Source organism: Microchirus variegatus, assembly GCF_963457635.1.
Source record: "Microchirus variegatus genome assembly, chromosome: 20".
In the NCBI taxonomy this organism is placed as follows: Eukaryota; Metazoa; Chordata; class Actinopteri; order Pleuronectiformes; family Soleidae; genus Microchirus; species Microchirus variegatus.
Window position 1 is genome coordinate 7123695 of NC_139821.1, and position 19730 is coordinate 7143424.

A 19730-nucleotide genomic window follows, 5' to 3' on the forward strand; every position below is an offset into this window, starting at 1 on the left:
GTATTTGAGAGTCAAGGTCAAGGCTGATTGTTTGCTTCTGCTTCATCTCTTCATGTATATATGTATTTAGTTTGTACACAACAAATTGGTGATTTAAAGGGAGTTTTTTAGCCATTTATTAACAAGAAGATGGTTTGAAAGTAAATCTTGTGTGAGATAAACAGCCTTCCACCAATAAAAGGTTTAAAACCAAAGCAACTTAGATGAGACGGCGTTGGCGTCACAACCCCGGAGATTGACTTATGTCGTAAAAAAATATATATTCTCTTCACTCCACGAGTCGACTCATCTCATGGCGGTATAACTGGAAACATTTTGGCGATGCTAAACAAAAAAATGTTCCTTGTTGTAAGTGCTATTTTATCACTGTGCTTTACAGGCTCGGAGGGCGGAGGGCAGAAATGAATTCAGCGCACATACGCAGTGTTTTATGGTGGAGTGCACACGCTTTAGTGGGGGGTGATAATGATCTTTTCAACTTGATGGTGCAAAGGATTAGTAGCCCGAAAGATCCCTGAACTAGTGAACTTCTCTCTGTCTCGCTCTCTCTTTTACTGCAGTAATTGTACAAACACAGACACACAAACACTTCATCTTTCCGCCCTAAAAGCCTTCTTCTATACCAATCCCCCAATGCACACGCACACTGAATTGAAAATAAAAAAAGCTTTCTTAAAAGGTTTACATCAACGTGGACGCTCGGCCTGTCCCAAGCGGCTTAGTCCTCCTCCTCCTCCTCGTCTTCTTTCTGCTGCTGCAGGAGGAAGTGAGCTGGAGATGCACAATAGGACGAGGATATGATTCCCATGAGAACGTGAACAAAGGAGAAGGAAAAAAAAAACATTTCATACTTCTATTAAAGGAAAAAAGCTCTCAACTGTGCTGGTGTCAGGAAAAAGCTCGCCGAGGTTTATTCACACGCTCCGCATCTTATATTTCAGGCCTCGTTGATTCCACCACAGCAGCTTGAATCGAGCGTTTCTGCCGCATCACGACATCTTAAAGATCGACGTTAGAGACGGAAACATGATGTTTGCCGCCATCGTTCTCTTTCCAGACTCGTATAACGCTGTTTTTTATGATTCGCATTTGACCGAACGTATCGAAGGATTTAATCTGCGAGTTCAGGTTATCATTTTTTTAAAGGATTCTTCTTTCTCAAGGAGATTTATGAGGTCAAAGGAACCTCGACTGTTTACTTTGCTCATTGACCACCAACATAAACTTAGACTTAAGATTGACTTTGATGAAGTTGAAAATGGGGCGTAGCATGCTTCTAAAATTGTTGTTGTTATTGAATGAATGGTGAAATTGGTACCCTTCCCCAAGGGGCAGTCCAGGCGGCCCGGCCTTCCAAATATAGTATGTATATAGAAAGCGCGACACTGGTGGGGGAAACTCAGGGTGGGAGATGTTATGTGCTGCTAATGTTGTGAGTTTTGTGTATGAATGTAAATACAGTCAAAACGCTGACTGAAAATTAGCATAGCGTCGGGCCCCAAAACATAGCGCAACGTGCCGATATCCTACCACACGTTAGCTAGAACCCTGCACCCTCCGATTGATTGATCGTTTGTGTCACAGTTGAAAGGATTCCCTCACGGCGTTCTTCAGATATGACAAACAAAATCTTGAGACGAACAGCCAGGAGGTGGATTGGTGAATGATGGATGGATGGACTGATGGATCAAAGGAGTCATGACTCCTGTTCTCCTTGAGGCCACGTGGTGGTGCGATGACTAGCATTGTTGCTTCTTGCTGTGAGTGTGGGAGAGTATGTCCAGGTTGTGCACTGTGTTAGCTGAGACTGACTCAGCTCTCCCCTCCCCCTTTATGTGCAGAGTAAAGCGGTAAAAAAAATGGATGAATGGATGATTTGGAAGAGTCAGGTTTTGATCTCGTTCCCTGCAAAAAAAATCAAAGGAGGTCGTTCTCGGTTCTGTCATTTTACATGCGAGTTCCTTCAGGTCATTTCACATCTGGTGGTCCCCCCCCCCCTTCTCAAATAAAACTAAAAAGAGATTACATTTACATTTTAAGGATTTAGCAGACACTTTTATCCAAAGCAACTTACAAAGGAGGAATAAGCTGCATGGAAGAAGTCGTGGAAAAATTAAATTGCACGAAGCCAATGTTGCAGTGACTAAATTAATAGTATATAGTGGACTATATGGAGAATACTACAGGTGACTAAAATTAATGATCCTCCGAGTGTGCAGAGTTACAAGAATGCATTTTAATCGCAGGGTGTTGAAGAATAATGGCCTTTTTTAAATTTCCAGTGCTGCAGTCTTTTGGGCAGCTGTGCAGGAAACGCCGTTGCGTTCTCTCTGCCAATTTTCTGCCAAGTTGTGCGTGACTGGAGGCGGACGTACGGTCGTTATTGAGAAGAATGATAGCATGCTTTATTTTTGAACTCCTGCCGTTTTTTGCCACTCGGCTCCTGCCGGGAGCGAGCGAGACGTCGGGATAAGCAGACGAGGTCCGAAAATAAATATTATGAATATTGTGATCTGCTCTTTCTTCGGCTCGCTATTCTCCCCTCGTGTGGTTTAGGCCACCATTTTGCCGTAATGGCACAGGCGTCGCTCGGGAAGGTTGAGCCGGCTGTGGTGTGGGGGGAAAAAAAAAGATCCGAACAAAACACAGACATTACAGTCAGTCAATTTGCCATGAAAGCATCGGTTTATCCTTCTGTTTTTCGTCTCATCTCCAGCTGGTGCCTCCACCACTGAGCGGGTTTTAGCAGCTCATATTGAGCATCGAGCAACAATGTGTTGCTGCGGCACCATCTGCCGAGGAACCTGGCACTGGCTCCAATTTCACATTCTCCGTGCTTCGCGCCGATGCTTGACAGCCATCAGAGTGACACGGTTGTCATACATCAGCCAGGCGTCTGGGCTTGCGACGGCGGCGAGTTCAGCCCTTCAGGTTGCGTCAGTCGCCGCGCGTTTGCGATGGAGTCGTTTATTTCCATTTTAAATAAATGGCAGTTATTCCAACGCCGCATTCAATAATGTCATTAGTCTCGTTTTCAGACCATGACTCACGCAGACAGTCCTGCTTATGCCGTTTTGCTTCTTCGCTTCAAACTGAAACTCTCCAATGTCATCTCTAATCGAGCCTCCCCCCACCACAGCACTGTGTACCTGATGATGTAATCCTGGTGTCAAGGAGTTGACACGCAGAGCACGGGTGACATAACCACAGTGCAGAGGAAGGGCAAGATGCTTTTCTGGTCATTCATGAATTCCGGGAAATATCTACTTTGCAGACCTTGTTTTAACTGCAGCCTCAAAGGAAAAGACAAATTCTGAATGTGACTGATGCGAGATAACAAAGCTGTCTTTTGAATAGATGACTAAACGTTTAAAAAACTACACGTGAAGAGTGCACAATGGCACCTTTTTTATGTAGATTTTCCTTCCTGTGCATCATACATATTTCGGCTGAGCCTCGGCTGAGGATTTTGTGATATGTTTAGAAGAGCGGGGAAAGCCGATTGGACATGGCGTGCCTGTTCACATCAGCTCTGCGATGCCTGGAAGCCTGAGGTGGACTCTTGTGAACATTACTCTGGGTCGTATAGTTAACCACACCTGACATTTCTTCAGGCTACTGTGTGTGTGTGTGTGTGTGTGTATGTGTGTGTGTGTACCTGTATTTGTAAGCGACCTCTTCGGGACCTTTTCTGGCATAAACACTGACCTTGTCAGGACCAGTAGTTCTCGTGGAGACCAAAACGTGGTCCTATAACCTCAATCCTGAGATACTCTGAATGTGGCATTAACATAAATGCACGCACACACACAACTATTCTTGTTAGAACACTGCATTTCCATTCATTTGGACAGCCTAAAAAAGCTCCTTGGAAATGAGATTATGTCTCCTTGGGACCAGGTTTTGTTTTCCTGAGAAGATAAGTGCTTATGCCAGAAAAGGTCCTAGTGACAAATACACACATGTTTGTTCTTCATTCATAGTGAGGACACTCATAGACCTCATACATTCCCAAGTCCTTTACCCTAACCTTAACCATCATCAACTAAAGGCCTAACCCTAAACTAAAAACCAATTCTAACCCTAACCTTAAAATAAGGACTTAACTCCCAAAAGGTCATTTGAAGAAGTGAGGACCAGCCAACATGTCCTCACTGCATATTGTTTACTGTTTGGTCCTCACAAAGCCACAAATACAAGAACAGTGAGCAGATGTCACAGGACATTCCATTAACTTACATTCATTTCCTGGAGATCTTGGCTATAAACTACAACTAACCCTAACCTCATCCAAACCATACAACTTCATTTTTGTCCCCATAATAATGTGACGCACAACATGAGTAATACCTTAAACACACACACACACACACACACATAAAGTATACTAGTACACGGTGCAAAACACAATTGTCTGTCGAGGGATTTTCTGCACTAAGCTCTCAGGAGGTGAAATCTCTGCGACAGATGGGGAGACTTTTTTTTTTTTTTTTTTTTCTCCTGCAACTGCAACACATTGTTTTCCTTCTCTTCAGGAACCATTAGTTGATAAACACACTGACCACTGTGCGTGGAGACATGGTGTCAACTCAGACCTCGGGGGATTCCACCATCGCAGCCTGTTCTTCAAATTCAAATTGTATTCAATTGCAGCACAAACACTAACCGCAGTTTACGTTAAATATGTGAATTTTTCCATTTAAAAACAACTATGGAACCACGATGTTTATACACCAGGCTCCTCGCAGCACTGCATACGTTAACAGCTGTGAATTGACCAGCTAATTGTACACTGTGTGTTAAAGACGGACCAGGTTGTAACTCTTTACTGTGATAGGAGCATGAAATTATAAGCACCGGTTTGAGTCTTTTCTCCTTAAATCTACCATATGAAAATACATGTGTATGTAGCTTTAAACGTCACGTTTTTATAAAGGCATGAATACAAAAGAATCTTCAGTGAAATGATCTGCTTACACCAGATTAACAGACACCAGATGACGACGCTGATGTCATTTCCATCTGCGACCACAACTGCGAAATATGTCACTTGCATACTGATGGCACACACACACACACACACACTGATTACTCATCAGACTCACTGTTCACTTGTATGAAGAAGAACTCATTAAATGCATCAATCAGAGAATTCCTTAGCTCATACTACTGTAATAAGGCAGCCACTAAATCTGGAGTTGATGGTTAATCTGAGTTGTGTGAATACTATACTGATACTGATATACATATATACTGCCTAACAAATGTAATTTTTTGGCTGATTTTAACCATAAAATGTGCTTTTGCCCATTTTTCCAGAATATCTTTCAATATCTGGCAGTTATTTATTACTTGCATGTTAAAATAGTGTATAAAATAGTGCAAAATAGGGTGAAATTACCGTAATAACCGCACGCCGCTTTCAGAAACTGTTGGAATTTTTCCGATAGCACAAACCATCTTGTAATTACGGTAATGCAAAGCGAGTCGTCTGCGATACATCACATCGGTAATCACAAAAATAATTAATGTAATGGTTAATACACCAGTTTGTGGATGCCCTTTAAATGAAATTATATTTTAAATGCTAAAATAAAAGAAAACAGAAGAAAAAAATACATAAAAGATGTCAAATGATAGTTTTTTACTTGCATTCCTGAACAGAAAGATTAGCCCAGGCTATAAAAATGTGAATGTGAGCACTATCCTGAACATAGACACACAAACACACACATGATAGACAACGGCAGACGGCCTTTAACTTCTATTATTCTTCCCCGGGAGTCAGGAATCAGAGAAATGATGCAACATAAAAGCATTACATAGCGAATGTGATATCGGTGATTCAGATTCAAACGGCAGCAGAGCCAGTTCAGCCTGTCATAAGCCGACAGAGATTCAGACTGAAATGGGAGCGATAATTAGAAGAATAGAAAGTATGACTGTGTGTATATTAATTCACTCCATTCATTTTCCATCTAATGCATCCACTAATGTGTTTTTTCGGGGGACAAACAGGCAGAGGAACAGCGTGTCTGCTTCCCTTTCAGGCGTCAGAAACAGGAAATTGTTATTCTTGGGAGGTTTCCGATTCACAATTATTTCCCCCATTTTGCAGCTGAACTCATCATAAATCTCACTTCACAGTATGATCTGGGTCACTTTTTCGACAAGGAATCCACTCATAACTTTACCAAATTACTGAGGAGAATGCGTAAACAACCCATTTGGCATTCCATCCATCGTTAGGAATGTGCTGACTCAGCGCCGACTCTGCGTTCAAAACTAATTAAGAGTTTTACACAACTTCTTTTTTTTACCTGAGACGTGAAAAAAAAAAAAGAGCCTTCATTTTTGAAATCATTGACTATTACGCAGATATTCACAGACGGCTGTGCAAAATGCAGCCGAGTAACGCGGCGGCGATGATGAGGGGTGAAAGATAATGAGGCACCTTTCTCCTTATTACAAGTCAGTGTAGCGTCAAAATTATTCTGGAGCTGTTATTTTAAGGTCAAACGGTTTCATGTTTAAATCACCGACGTTAATGCACTTCTTAAGCGACGTGTCGCCCAACTTTGTGCTCGGGGAAACTTTTCTTTGGAGTCATTTTAATGTTCTGTAGAGGTGAGGCGGTTATTTGGGGGTAAAGGTTCACGATGTCCCTGTTACTTTTACTGACGTGTGTTTTTTTTGGTGTCGTGTGTAGGTTTAGAGTTAAATGAAAGATGGAGGCTGTGGCGGAAAAGGGTTATTAGCACATCACAGGTGGAGCCTGTGTTTGGCTGAGATCCAGACTCATTGATCCAAGGAGACCCTGCAGCATCCAGCAGGCTCTCAGCAGGCCTACGCCGTAATATATGCTACAGCCTACGTGTGAGTGTGTGTGTGAACGTGTGCTGACCTCCTCCCACTTTGTTCCTGAAGGAGTAGAGCTCAGGTGGGAGGTGACATAACAGGGGAGATTCTGTATATTCTGGTTGATTTGAGGCCAGTGCAGGAGGAAAAATGAGGACACGGTGGGCGAAAAAAAGGAGGAGTCACTGCCGAAGCAGAAGTGCTAAACAATTTATCATTTTGAAATTAAAAATCGCAGTTTGAAACGATGCCGTTGGCAAATCCCAAAGACTGCGACTCAATTCTTCTGTTTTTGATTGTTCTATGCACATTTGACATTGTGACAGCGTGTGTTTCAATGCAGATAATATATATAGCAGCAAATGCCGTGACAGTAGTTTTGAAACATAAACATCATCTTAGATGCAGTATAGAAGAAAGGCCACTGGGTGGCAGCCGAGGTCAATGCCATTCCCAGCTGACATGGGGCCAAAGGCGGGGTACACCCTGGACAAGTCCATCATAGGGACACATGGAGACAAAAGGCTAATAAGGCAAGTTTTAGGACTAGGTCATACAATCCCTTTGTGATTTTCACTCCTGAGTTGTGAGGTGGGTTGCAGCAGGCATCTGAAGGGTTTCTGGGTAGGAGCCATGTTACTGTTTATGGGGACAGAAGGGTTGAGGGCCTCACTGGGCAACCTCCATCTCCTTCTTCCCACGACACCTCCAGAGGGCTCATCGGCAACACCTGGCGTCCCAGATGTGTCAGCTCTTAGCTCTTCTGTGCCACAGATGCTATTCTGGGGCCCAGGTGGCTTCTCTCCTCTTCACCCAGAGCCATCGTCTTGCCTGTTCAGCTGTGTTTTGAGAGGGCTTTGATGGCTTGGCGTTGGGCTTGGCCTTGAATTCCCAAGCCCTTCAGCAGCCTGGTAGTTGTTTGTCCCACAAAGCCTCTGCAGCCGACTTCCACTGAGCAAACCTTGGTTTTCCAGCCACGTTGCTGAGCATCAGCTGCCAGCTCGGCATACTTAAAGCTCTTTCGTCCGTAGGCCTCCTCCTCCTTGTGGAGGACCAGATCACAAGTTCTGGTCTGGGGTTCTTAGTGGCGATCTCTGGTGGGAAGCACAGCCTCTGCTGTGTTGGGTAAAGCGAGACATGTTCTGGAACAAAGAGTGTTGGACATTCTGTGTTGCTCACTTGTGTTGCCGTATTTGACTTGCTGCATGTGTGGAGGTATGCCGGAAAACAACTTTGCAACCATTATGTGTGCTCCAATCATGTTGTGTATCGAGAAAACACAAACATACTATTTCTGAAGACCAGCTGTCCTGCGTTTACGGATTTGGTTCCGTTTACTGCTCAAATAGTCGTACAAAGCAGAGAATCAGAATATGGGTATAATATAATCTAAAGAAACAAAGAATACCCTGTCCATATTAATTTGAAGAGCAGATGTGTTTCATTTCTGTGGATAATGAAATCAAAGGAAGCAGAACTACTATTTCCAAGATATAGAGAAGAGGAAGGGGGAGGCGTTGAGCGTATACGGTAATATAATCCAGTACTGTCTAGTTTTGCTTTGTAAGAAAATAAAATATCATTAATTCATTCAATATTGAACTTGCAACAAATTCAAATGCAGAAAATCTGTCGTCATGTGACACGTTAGCAACAATGCGTGTTTTGCGTGTAAAATGGCAGTGATGGTGCATACGAGGGCAGAATAAGACGCATTAAGCACCTATGACCGTCCTGGGATTGCTGGCCATCAGACAACGCCTGCACCTCGAGCACTCTCCACTTCACCTACGCTTACTGCCAACTCCTCACAGTCCAGCCTTCTCACATTCTCATTTTAGCACATCGAAGCCAAGGACAGGGTGGACTGAGGGCTGCAGCTGCAGCCAGCAGTAGATTTAAAGAGTGGAGAGAGCCTGATGGTTTAGCGAGGATGGCACTGAATACTGATCCAGACTGCAGAGGTGGATATACTGTACGCATCAGGGCTGCTGGCAACAATCTGCCCATACATTATACATCCCAAATCTGGCATGGTGATACACATATATATATATAAATACTGGGATTCTGTTATTTTTAGATCTATTTAAAAAAAATATTCTCAGAAACAGTGTTCTACGCTGCGACAACATGCAGTTTTCTCTGTGGGTCACATGGTGGTGCAGTGGCTTGCCTCACAGCAGCAAGGTCACTGGTTTGAATCCCTGTTAAACCGCATATTTCACAAATACAACGGGAAACCACAGTGTTAAGAATATTTCCATATTGTTAAGGAACTTCAACGACTTAGTACAGCCACCCCTGCCATTAAATATCACATTTTAGTGATATATACTCATATTTACTCGGATAATACCTTCTTATTCCTACACTAATCGGGTGCAAATGAGTTGTACTGACATTTTTAAAGTTTCCAACACATAAAAAGGAATGGCTGTGGTATAATCTGCCAAATATTAGCCTCATGAATCAAACCCAAGTGATTTTGAGGCAAAATAAAAACCTATCTCACACTGTAGGCGGTGCAGTCACTTTTACGCAAGTGCAAATTAGCATTTAATGAGTTGTACTGACATATTTTAAGTTATTCAAACAAGCAAAAAAGGATTAGGTGAGGTATAATCTGCCAAATATTAGCCTCAAGAATGAGACCAAGTGATTTTTAAGTAGAAAAAACACATTTAAGCTAACATCATGATTAGCTGGGCTAGGCAGTTGCTATGTAGTGATTGACATTTACGCCTTTGTTCTGCTAGCTTGTGGGGGAAACTTAGCGTAGGAGATGTTACGTGCTGCTAATGTTGTGCTAATTCTTGTTATCAAATCGGAATTCCGATGTCAATACGGGAAAACTTGGGGGGTAGTTTTACAGTCAAAATACCGTGCGTGTCGGTCACAAATCACAGCGTAAAGGGCCGCTACGCTACCATGCGCTAGCTCGAACGCCGTTACTACACTATTACATTGATTAGATGGAAGGTGGAATTTGAATTCGAAATAATGTGGTAAAATATTCTTACCACACTATGACTAAGGAGAAGATAAAGACAAAAAGGGAAGGAGTAATGAGGCAGGTGGAAAAAGCTGTATCATTTGTGGGCTGTGAATTTCTCAAAGATGAGGGAAAAAGAGAATAAGAAGCTGAGTGGGAGGCAGAGATGGAAGGAAGAGGAGGAGGAGGAGGAGGACGATGGCTGAGGGTTTCCCTCAGATCACACAGGCCTCTGAAGGTTCCTCCTCAGACTCTGTAACACAATCACTTCAGACTCTGTGAAGTCGACGCAGTGGAAGAGAAAACTTTTCAACCGCCCTTGTTGTTTGGAGCAGAGTAACACAGCCTGCCTTAAAAATATGCCACAGTAGGAAATGAGAACCGGCTGATGTAAGAAAGCGGGCGTTTACTCTTTTTATTTGAAGCTTTGTGGAGGATTTTCAGCCTCCTTTTTTTTTTTGTCAAGTGAAAACGCAGATGATTTGGCATCACAGCATTAGACATGATGTTACTTCCTTAATTAACACAGAGTTCACATTATTGAAATTAAGAGATTACATTGTGCCCTTTTTTTTTTAAATCATATTTGCTCGTATTTTTACATACTGTAATATCAAATATCATTATTGCAAAGGATTTTTTAATCATTTTCTGTCCTTAAAGACGTTTACAACCAAACAATAAAATGGTTTCTTGAACTTTCAGGAGCAAAATCTATATCTTTATTTGTATATCGACAGATTTCATAATTTCCTATAGGGTTTAAACCAGTTTTGACTTATTAAATTCTGACATATCATCGTTAATAAAGTTGCCTGGACTATCTGATAAAAAAGCGTCTTTAGTGATGATTGACAGTAAAAGACTGTTTATAAAACCCAGTAGTTATAAGGGGATTTATTGAATCAGAGCTTAGTGTATTTCCAAAAATGCAACACACTTCTACTCTTATTTATTGAAAAAAACTATCTTCTGCTCATAATTCGAGCAAAGTGCAGGAAGAATATGGAAAAACAGACGAGTAGTTTCCAGTGGTTTTGTTCTTGTTAACACCGAAGCCTCAAAAACAAAAAACCCATTTTTCCAGAATATCTTTCAATATCTGGCAGTTATTTGCAATTTACTTCATGTTAAAATAGTAAATTAACAATTTAAAATGAAGAAAAACACTGTAAATACACATATTTTGTGTGTTAAATTTGAAATGTGAACAGTGTAAAACATATTTAAAATAACATTTGTCTGAGTTTTTGTCTCAATGTCCAAAAAAAGGCCAAAAAATTGGAACTATGTACAGATGTTTTTGCAACTCTCTCCTCTCTGGTGACAAAGACTCTGATTCGCCGTCTTCCCGCAACAGCGCGAGTAAAGCTACCGTAAATAACCACATGTTGACTTTGACGTGCAACTTCTCAGCTTTCAGATAACCGGAAAACCATTTTTCCGATAGCACAAACTGTCGCGTATTACGGTAATGCAAATTGCATCGTCTGCGACGTGCTCAGTGTTAACAAAAATATAAAAAACTACAACCGTTGTGTCTGTCCAGGATCAATGCACAAATTGGAAATGATACGCTGGTGCGTCACATGTCCTGCCTTTCACGTATCACTGCGTTCAAATTAAAGACAGAGAAGGATACAGCATGCTCTCTCTGTCTCTTTCTCCTCGCCCTTTCATTGTTCATCATCCTGTATATAAGTATCTGTCAGAAGGCAAACTCACACACAATATCTGTGTGTGTGTGTGTGTGTGTGTGTGTGTGTGTAATTTCTAGTCTCCTGACCTGCACCTACACGAATTATGTCTATAATGACACAATAGATCAGCGTAGATTAACGAAACAACAATGCAAACACAGCCAAATGGAACAGATGGGGGGCTCGGCATGGTGCATTGGGTGTGTGTGTTATTGTGTTTGTTTGTACGTGTGTGTGTGTGACACTGAAGGGAATTTGCGTGACCTTGGTGGCAGCGTATGCATGTATGTTTTCATTGTTTAAAAACGTGGATTTAATGCTCTATTTTCTATTTAAAGGCAAAAATAAATTGCTGATGCAGTGTGCAGGAAAACAGTGACATGGGGATGATTTATTCTCCAGGAAAGACAGTGAGGTAAAGCTCAAGGCCGGAGATAAATGACAGCAGCCCTGATGACACGTTCACCTTGTCTTCAGTGACTGAACCGAGGGAAGCGGAAGTGTGTAGGTGGTGAATACTTGGTGCAAATGTTCCTAATTAACATTAATAGAGAGAGAAAAACACAAAAGCCTACCCTGCTGTGGAGGGGTCCATGAATAAATGCACCAACGTCACCAATAATATAGTACATCTGCTTTTAAACGGCACCAATGTCCCAGTTCTGGACATGAATTATGACAAAAGCGCACTATAACGCGTCATTATTATGCACGTGAGGCTGCAAAAAAATGCACCGGTGACCCAAATAAACGTGGTAAAGTAAAGCCTCACCTGTGAAAACTGCTGCCTCATCTGTTGCCTGAAAACAATACTCAGCTTATTCCCATCGACAAACATAGAAAGTACAACTCAACCAGAACGTCGTCCCCTATATTATTCACCCAAACTTCACCCCCCAAAAAAACACTTAATCTCCAGTGTCTAATCCCAGTGACGGTCTCCCTTGGTGCAGAATTAATATACCGCCGCTGTTAAAATGCCAGCCATGGTTCCTCAGAATCAATATCCATTAGGCATTCAATTGATTGAAGAGGGCAACGACCGAATGAATAATGTGGAAAATACAGCAGGGGGCTTGAATTACCTGTCAGAAAATTAAGCCTTCAGCTCGTCAGAGAACGCGTTTTATCCGGAATTATCGTGACTGACCCTGAAAATCAGAAATAATGTGGATTCATGCAGGACACAGACGCTCTCTGCTGTATAAATGTTCACTTTGACTCTTTTTTTTTTTTAAAAGAGAGATTTTTTAAAATATTTTATCGCTCATTTCCCTCACGTGTTCACCTGTTACTAAGGTGACAGCAGCCTCTCACATCACCTCCAAGGCCCTTGAGGCTCAAGGACCCGAAACATCTCATTGTTTTCTCGCACATGACATTTGTTAAAGAGTCGCTGCACTTGATCATCAGGGTCACTGCCTTTATATAAAGTTTTTATGTGCATTTTATGACTCTGGCAATGAAGTCTTGGTTCTTTATTAAAGGGTAATTCTGTGTATATAATAAAGGGAGGTGAGAAGGAAAAAAATACAGCAAACTATAGCTGGATGTTCGTCATAATTTACTGTACATGTCTTTTTTTAAATGGGTTTGTTGGGGGGTATTTTTGCTACTCACTCCGCTTTCCTGGCCAGTCCAACTGAGCGGCACAGAGTGGTGGGAGCCTGCGGAACCAAGGACTTGCAGCAGGGGCTTCTCTTGTCCTCCTCGGCGGAGTCCGGGCTGGTTTGGCTCGTTTTGGGCGACTGCGGAGAGGTGGGGACGAGCTGCAGCTGCTGCGGGTGGTGGGAGGAAGGTGCGGGAGGAGTGTGGGCCGATAGACCTGGAATCTGCTGCTGCTGCTGATTCTGATGCTGCTGATGCTGCTGATGATGATACTGGTGCTGATGATGCTGCTGATGCTGCGCCTGATGGCCGAAGTGAGCCGCAGCCTTGTTGCTCCCCGGGTGCTGGTGGAGGTGGGCCGGCGCCTGCGGGCTGACGCTGCGGTGAGTCGCTGCGGGGTGGTGATGGTGGTGATGCTGCTGTTGCTGTTGCTGTTGCTGCTGCTGATGTTGTTGATGTTGTTGATGCTGCTGCTGCTGAGCGGGCTGCTGGACGTAGTGGTGGGGGTCCCGCAAGAGTCGGTTCTCGCCGATCAGATCCTCCACCTTCCGCTCGAGCTCGTCGATGCGCTGGCGCTGCGTCTGGATCAGGCTCTGCTGGTTCTGGACGATGGTGGTGAGCTCCTTCAGATACAGAACGGCTTTCATGGGATTATCCAGCAGGCTCTCCATCACTGACTGTAGCTTGTGACACTGAGCGAGGTACCCGACTGAGCTCCGTGCTCCTTCAGCTGCGTCTGGCTCTCTGGCGACGGGGTGGATGAGCGGTGCGTAACCGGGGATGTTCTGACGGCCGTTTGACGCCTCTACGTCCTGGTGGGGTTGGGTAGTCTCTCTCTCTCTCTCTCTCTGTGTGTATCAGAAATGGTGCTGATGCAAGAGCATCAGTGTGGGGGCGGGGCCTCCAGAGGACGCGGGTGACGTCAACACGCACGAGAAATGCACTTTTTTTACGAGCTGCGCGGCCGCCACAGTCCAGTCACGTGCCACTTTATTAGCAAACACGTATTTCTTCATCATCATCATCGTCATCATCATCCTTTATTTAAGACTGAGAGAAAGCTCAATTTCCCTAATCTACCGTGCAAAACTATAAAAACAAATCGGAATTGCATATAAAATAAGGAAAAACAAAGATGATCACATTCACACTGCTCCATGCACTATTCTCTCTATATGTCCAACAGGATTTGCTTTGTGCGGCTGCCAATCAATGTTTTAGGACGTTATATTTCACATATGTAAACAAAAAAAACCTAATAAAGGGACTGGTGTTGTTTTCTGTTGCATGAATTTGTCTATAAGTGCTCCAACCTTGAGCATGATGCATGTTCCATATTGTGATAATCATCTGGCACCGATTTGCATTCATTATTCATTGGTTGTTTTTGTGGTAATGAGCAGTTAAAGCTTGGTGTACTGTACCTAATGAAGAGGCTGAAGCAAGTTTCTCACATACAGACGCATTATAGGCTATAGGAGGAACCAGGTTTACACTCGTCCTCAACTCCACTGTGTGAGGAGAGCACGAGCATCACTCTTTTTAAATTGGATCAAGCAAAGGAAGCAGCTTTTTTCGGTCTACATTCCTTTGTGTCTCCAAAAAAAGACAACAGCTGCAGAGATAACGTGACGACGTAGCAAGAAGAAGAGGAAATGGGCTTTTGGTTTGTACAGATAATGTGTCCTCATACACTGATATCTGGCCGAGCTCCTCTGGTTCCTTCAGTTTGATCCATCACGTGTGCACGTTCTCGTTTCTGCATTGTCATGTGCTTGGACTTTTCTGGACGTTTGCGTTCGTAACAGGCCTCATTAATCTCGTCTTTGTCCGTCAGAGCTTCTTTTTTTCTTTTTTTTTGTACTCTGACGGGACGATTGAAACGGAAAACTGATGCTTATTCATGATCCGTCTCTTTTGGAAATCCAAAGGATGCGAGTAAATTGCTGTCTATTAGTGTCAGAGTCAAATGAAGCAACATTTGGTCTGCTTAAATCATCCAGAAAAAGAGTGACACTAATGATATACTGTTTGTTCAGGGGGGTAAAAAAAATAAATCTAGTTTTTAATGAATTATTCTCCTTTGAAACTTTGAAAGAAACGACTGAAAAGAAAAGAAGAAAATAAACATCACCTGACCTTGTGGGAGTGAAATATTGTGTCCACAGTAGCGAGCCAGTGTGGGAGCAGCCAGGACCTTCCTTCCATATGGCTGCTTTACAAGCTGCATGAAGTGAGAAACGGCTTGTGCACTCGACCGGCAACAACACACGGCTGGACGGAGCCAAAAATGAGTTTTGCAGCACAAATGGAAAAAAAAAAAAAACGGTGCCAAGGCGGTGACTTTGGTGACATCTGCAAGGTTCAGCTTTTTACAGTGCATCTTATTGACGTTCTCTCCCCTCCACCTGGAACATTTGCAAATCACCTTTAACTCCAATTATCTCACAGAGCAGGTGGAATCAGAGAGGGTCACACACTTGATCTGAAACAACAACGACGAGACTCGGAGTGCTTATTTTACCTATTTTGTAGGAACTAACTAGTATTTCATGGCCACAAACGAGTATTTTGTGGGTATGTTTTACCTATTTCATGGGAACTAATTAAAAAAAAATTGGCCACAAATTAGTATTTCATACGTACGTTTTACCTATTTCATGGTAACTAATTGGTATTTCGTGGCCACAAATTAGTATTCCGTGTGCACGTTTTACCTATTTTGTGCACCTAAATATTAATTTGTGGCCATGAAATACTAATTGGTTCCCATGAAATAGGTAAAACGTACGTATGAAATACTAATTTAATACCAATAGTAATACTAATTAGTGAAGTTAATGTTTTTAGTTTTGAAACTAAGTTCGTTTTGCAGCCAGTGAAGTTGTATTTTTAATTTCTGTTCAGCTTCACCTAAGACTATGGCTCTCTACTGTAGACAGTCATGATCCCCAAAGGATGAATCCTAACGACCTTGGTGATCATCTAGATTCTCCTCTAGCATCTCTGACATATTAGTATAAGTATTACAACCGTTTGATGGATTGCTACATCATGGCAGTAACAGATGACCTTCAGAACAAACATGTTTTTTTCATTTTCTCGACTTTCATGTTGGGATAATAAAAAAAAAAAGCCCACCAACATGCTGTGTAAATAAATACTAATCACGTGTGTCACTTGGCTGAAGCGCGGCTCTCCATCAGACGCTCTTAATGTCAGTGACGTCGCTCGTTGGCAGAGAAAAGAAGTGGAGCGTCACGAGCAATTCGTCTCTACCTGACATTAATTGCTTCACTGTGTCATCTGCTCTTATCGTAAAGTCATTAAACTCCTAAAAGTCCTTTTAACTTTTAACTGCACGTATGAACTTGCCTGACGTCTTTGGCATCGATCGTGAGCGACAGAAGACAAATATTTCCTTTTTTTTTTTGACTAGTAATGACATCCATAACCAATGAGTCGTGTATGGAGATGAAGGATTATACAAGTCGAATGTGTAGTGTTCTAAAGAATGGAGATCGGGGGAAAAAGAAACATTTCAAATACATATTTAGATGCTGTTAAGTGCCTCAAGGTCTTTCTCATGACTGCTTTCCTTTTGTCTGGATGTTGCTTTTTGGGGGTTCGTAGCAGTGCTCTCCATCTCTGTCTGTCAGATTTCAGCATCAATAGATAGAGGGAATACGGCTGGTCCACTCTCAACTTCTACTTTCAATCAGTAACACTCAGGAGAGTGAGGCAGTTTTGATTTCTGGAGGAGGAAAACTCAACTTTTCTCTTTCAGGATGTTCTCATTAACATTCCAATTCCATTTCGAGATGTAAGATTCAGTCGTGTTTGGTTGAGCATTGTTTATCCTTGCTGTTGACAGGGAAGCATTGTCCAAGAAGCTTTTGAATCCAGTCAGTCTTAGAGATGTCATGGGGGAGGTTCCCGGCGTTTGCTGCGGTCAAACCTGACCAGCCAGATTGTTACGTGTTTATCATCGTTCAGAAGTTTTACGGCAGGTTGCATCGGAAACTGCTCTAGTACTAATTGCCTTCTTCCATAAATCTGAAATGCATGGACATTCTAATACAATGTGCAAAAAAAGCTAAGGGTTCTGTGTGTATAAAAAAGGCCAATATGGGTCAGATGTTAATCCCATTTGATAGATATATATGCTCTGTGACAGAACTTTAGATGTATGAATTGGTGATTTGGGTGTTTTGATGGGCCAATAACATTGTGCCAAAAGAGGATTTGACCTTTTTAAGTATTTCTGTAGGTTTTCTATACATTTTACAGTTTCAACCCTTAAGCCACAAATTAGTATTTCGTGTGCACATTTTGCCTATTTTGTGGGAACTAATTAGTGTTTCATGGACACAAATTAGTATTTCATTTGCACGTTTACCTATTTCGTGGCCACAAATTAGTGTTTCTTGCGCAAGTTTTACCTTTGTTGTGGGAACAAATGTGTATTTTGTTGCCTCAAATTAGTATTTCATGCACACATTTGACCTATTTCATGGCCACAAATTAGTATTATGTGCACACGTTTGAACTATTTTGTGGGAACTAATTGGTATTATGTAGCCACAAATTAGTATTTCATGTGCACGTTTTACCTATTTCGTGGCCACAAATTACTATTTTGTTCGTACAGTTTTTTTTCCCATGTCATATCTGGGGCTCCGTACTAATGCGCTCATGTGGAAAAAAAAATAGACAATAAATCATGGCACATAAGAGTGGACACCGTAGTTATTTATCTACGTGGTAATGTTTGTACCTGTTTGCAGGTGACGTCCGTGAATTCCCTGCTACAGAGCCTCAACAATGGTCATATCACAAATCACAAGACTTCAAAACAGCAGTTGAGATAAAGCCTTTTCAGAAAAGCATTTTCTGGTCTGTGTTGCAGGAGATTGTCTGGATCAGATGTGTTCACAATAGCTGGAAAAAAAGTATCAGGTTTATTTCAAGATCTGTTTGGATGTATTTTTTTATTCGTCTCAGTTTTGATATCTCCATCCTCACTTCAAGGAAAGGAATCTTTAATGGTTGCATTTCGCTGACCCTCGGTCAGCTTTGGTTTCCAAAACCAATACCCATCTCCCTCCTTTCCTTCCCTATTGGCTCAGAGCAGATCAATAAAGAGAAGAGAGCAAGGCCATGAGCACCTACAATAGATTCACTTCAACCATTAGATGTGATGGGGATGTGGATGGTGCAGCACTGGGGTGAAGATGCACACAGGCTGCATATATTTAGAATCTTTATATCTTATTTGAGACATCATGTAAGGTGAATTCATTGTATCAAAACAAAATCTCTCACCGTGATTTTTTTGGGGCTTTTAAAATGTTCTCCAGCAGCAGCACTGAGCAGCTCCAACAGCCCATTACAAGACGTGTGAATATTTAATGAGTTGCAGCTAAGAATCTGCCAATATTCTAATATCTTTTCACGACTCATTTGGCTCCGTGATGGATGGATTCCCTCGAGCATGTTCAGCGGCGCGAATAAATCAGAGGAACACAGACGGGTCAGAGCAGGTCACAGGTAAACATCACCATTGGTTCTTTCTTCTGTTGGGCAGAATATGTTTTTATTATTATTATACTATTATATGGAAGAGTATTAGGGCCACATGTAAACAAAACAAAGAAAGAAAAAAGAAAACAGCATGAATTCTGAGATTATAAGAAACAAATCTTACTTTAATCTCAAACTGACTTTTTTTCTCAGAATTATGACTTTAATCTCAGAATCACAACTTTTTTTCTCTGAATACTGACTTTAATCTCAGAATCATGACTTCAATCTCAGAATTATGACTTTTTCTCTCAGAATTGTTACTCTCTTTCTCTGAACTATGGCTTTCTTTCTCTGAATTATGACATTTTCTCAGAACTATTAATTTAATCTCATTTTAATCTCAGATTTCAATCTCAGACTTTAATCTCAGAATTCTCACTTTTTTCTCAGAATTATGACTTTAATCTCAGAATTCTCACTTTTTTTCCTCAGAATTCTGACTTCAATCTCAGACTTTAATCTCAGAATTCTGACTTTTTTTTCTTAGAGTTATGACTTTAATCTCAGACTTTATTCTCAAAATTGTGACTTTTTCTCTCAGAATTCTGACTTTTTTTCTCAGTATTATGACTTTAATCTTCTGACTTTTTTTCTCAGAATTCATGCTGTCTGGTTTTATTTTTTTTACATGTGGCCCTAACACTCTTCCATCAGAGTTTGTCATTTACTGTAACTGAACAACAAGGCATGAAGTCAGTTTGTTGAATTTAGGTAAAAAGACACTTTTGAACCAGACGACTGTCTTTTCCCCTCTCAGTTTCCCTCACCATTCGCCTAAATCGTTTCCACCTGGATGTCCAACCTGTTCCTCGTTGCCTCATTAAGCTCCAGAACACACACATATACATATATATATATAAATATATATACATGTGGCAGCTCTTCACTTCCTCTGGTTTGTGCGGCTGTTTGCTGCTCACCAGTTGTGGGGCATCTGTCTCCAGAAGTGTTCAGTATTTGCATGTTTGCTGCCCTTTGAGTTG

General features: G+C 41.8%; 1 protein-coding gene across 1 annotated transcript in view; it reads right to left on the minus strand.

Moving 5' to 3' along the window:
- iqsec3a (IQ motif and Sec7 domain ArfGEF 3a) overlaps nucleotides 1-13832 on the minus strand; it is a gene marked incomplete at both ends in the record, with an annotated part of 88237 nt that extends 74405 nt beyond the window's left edge. The window contains one exon of the mRNA XM_083906915.1: nucleotides 13174-13832. Coding sequence (XP_083763041.1) covers nucleotides 13174-13832 — 659 coding nt within the window. The remainder of the gene's footprint in view (nucleotides 1-13173) is intronic.
- Between the last annotated feature and the right edge of the window lie 5898 nt (nucleotides 13833-19730).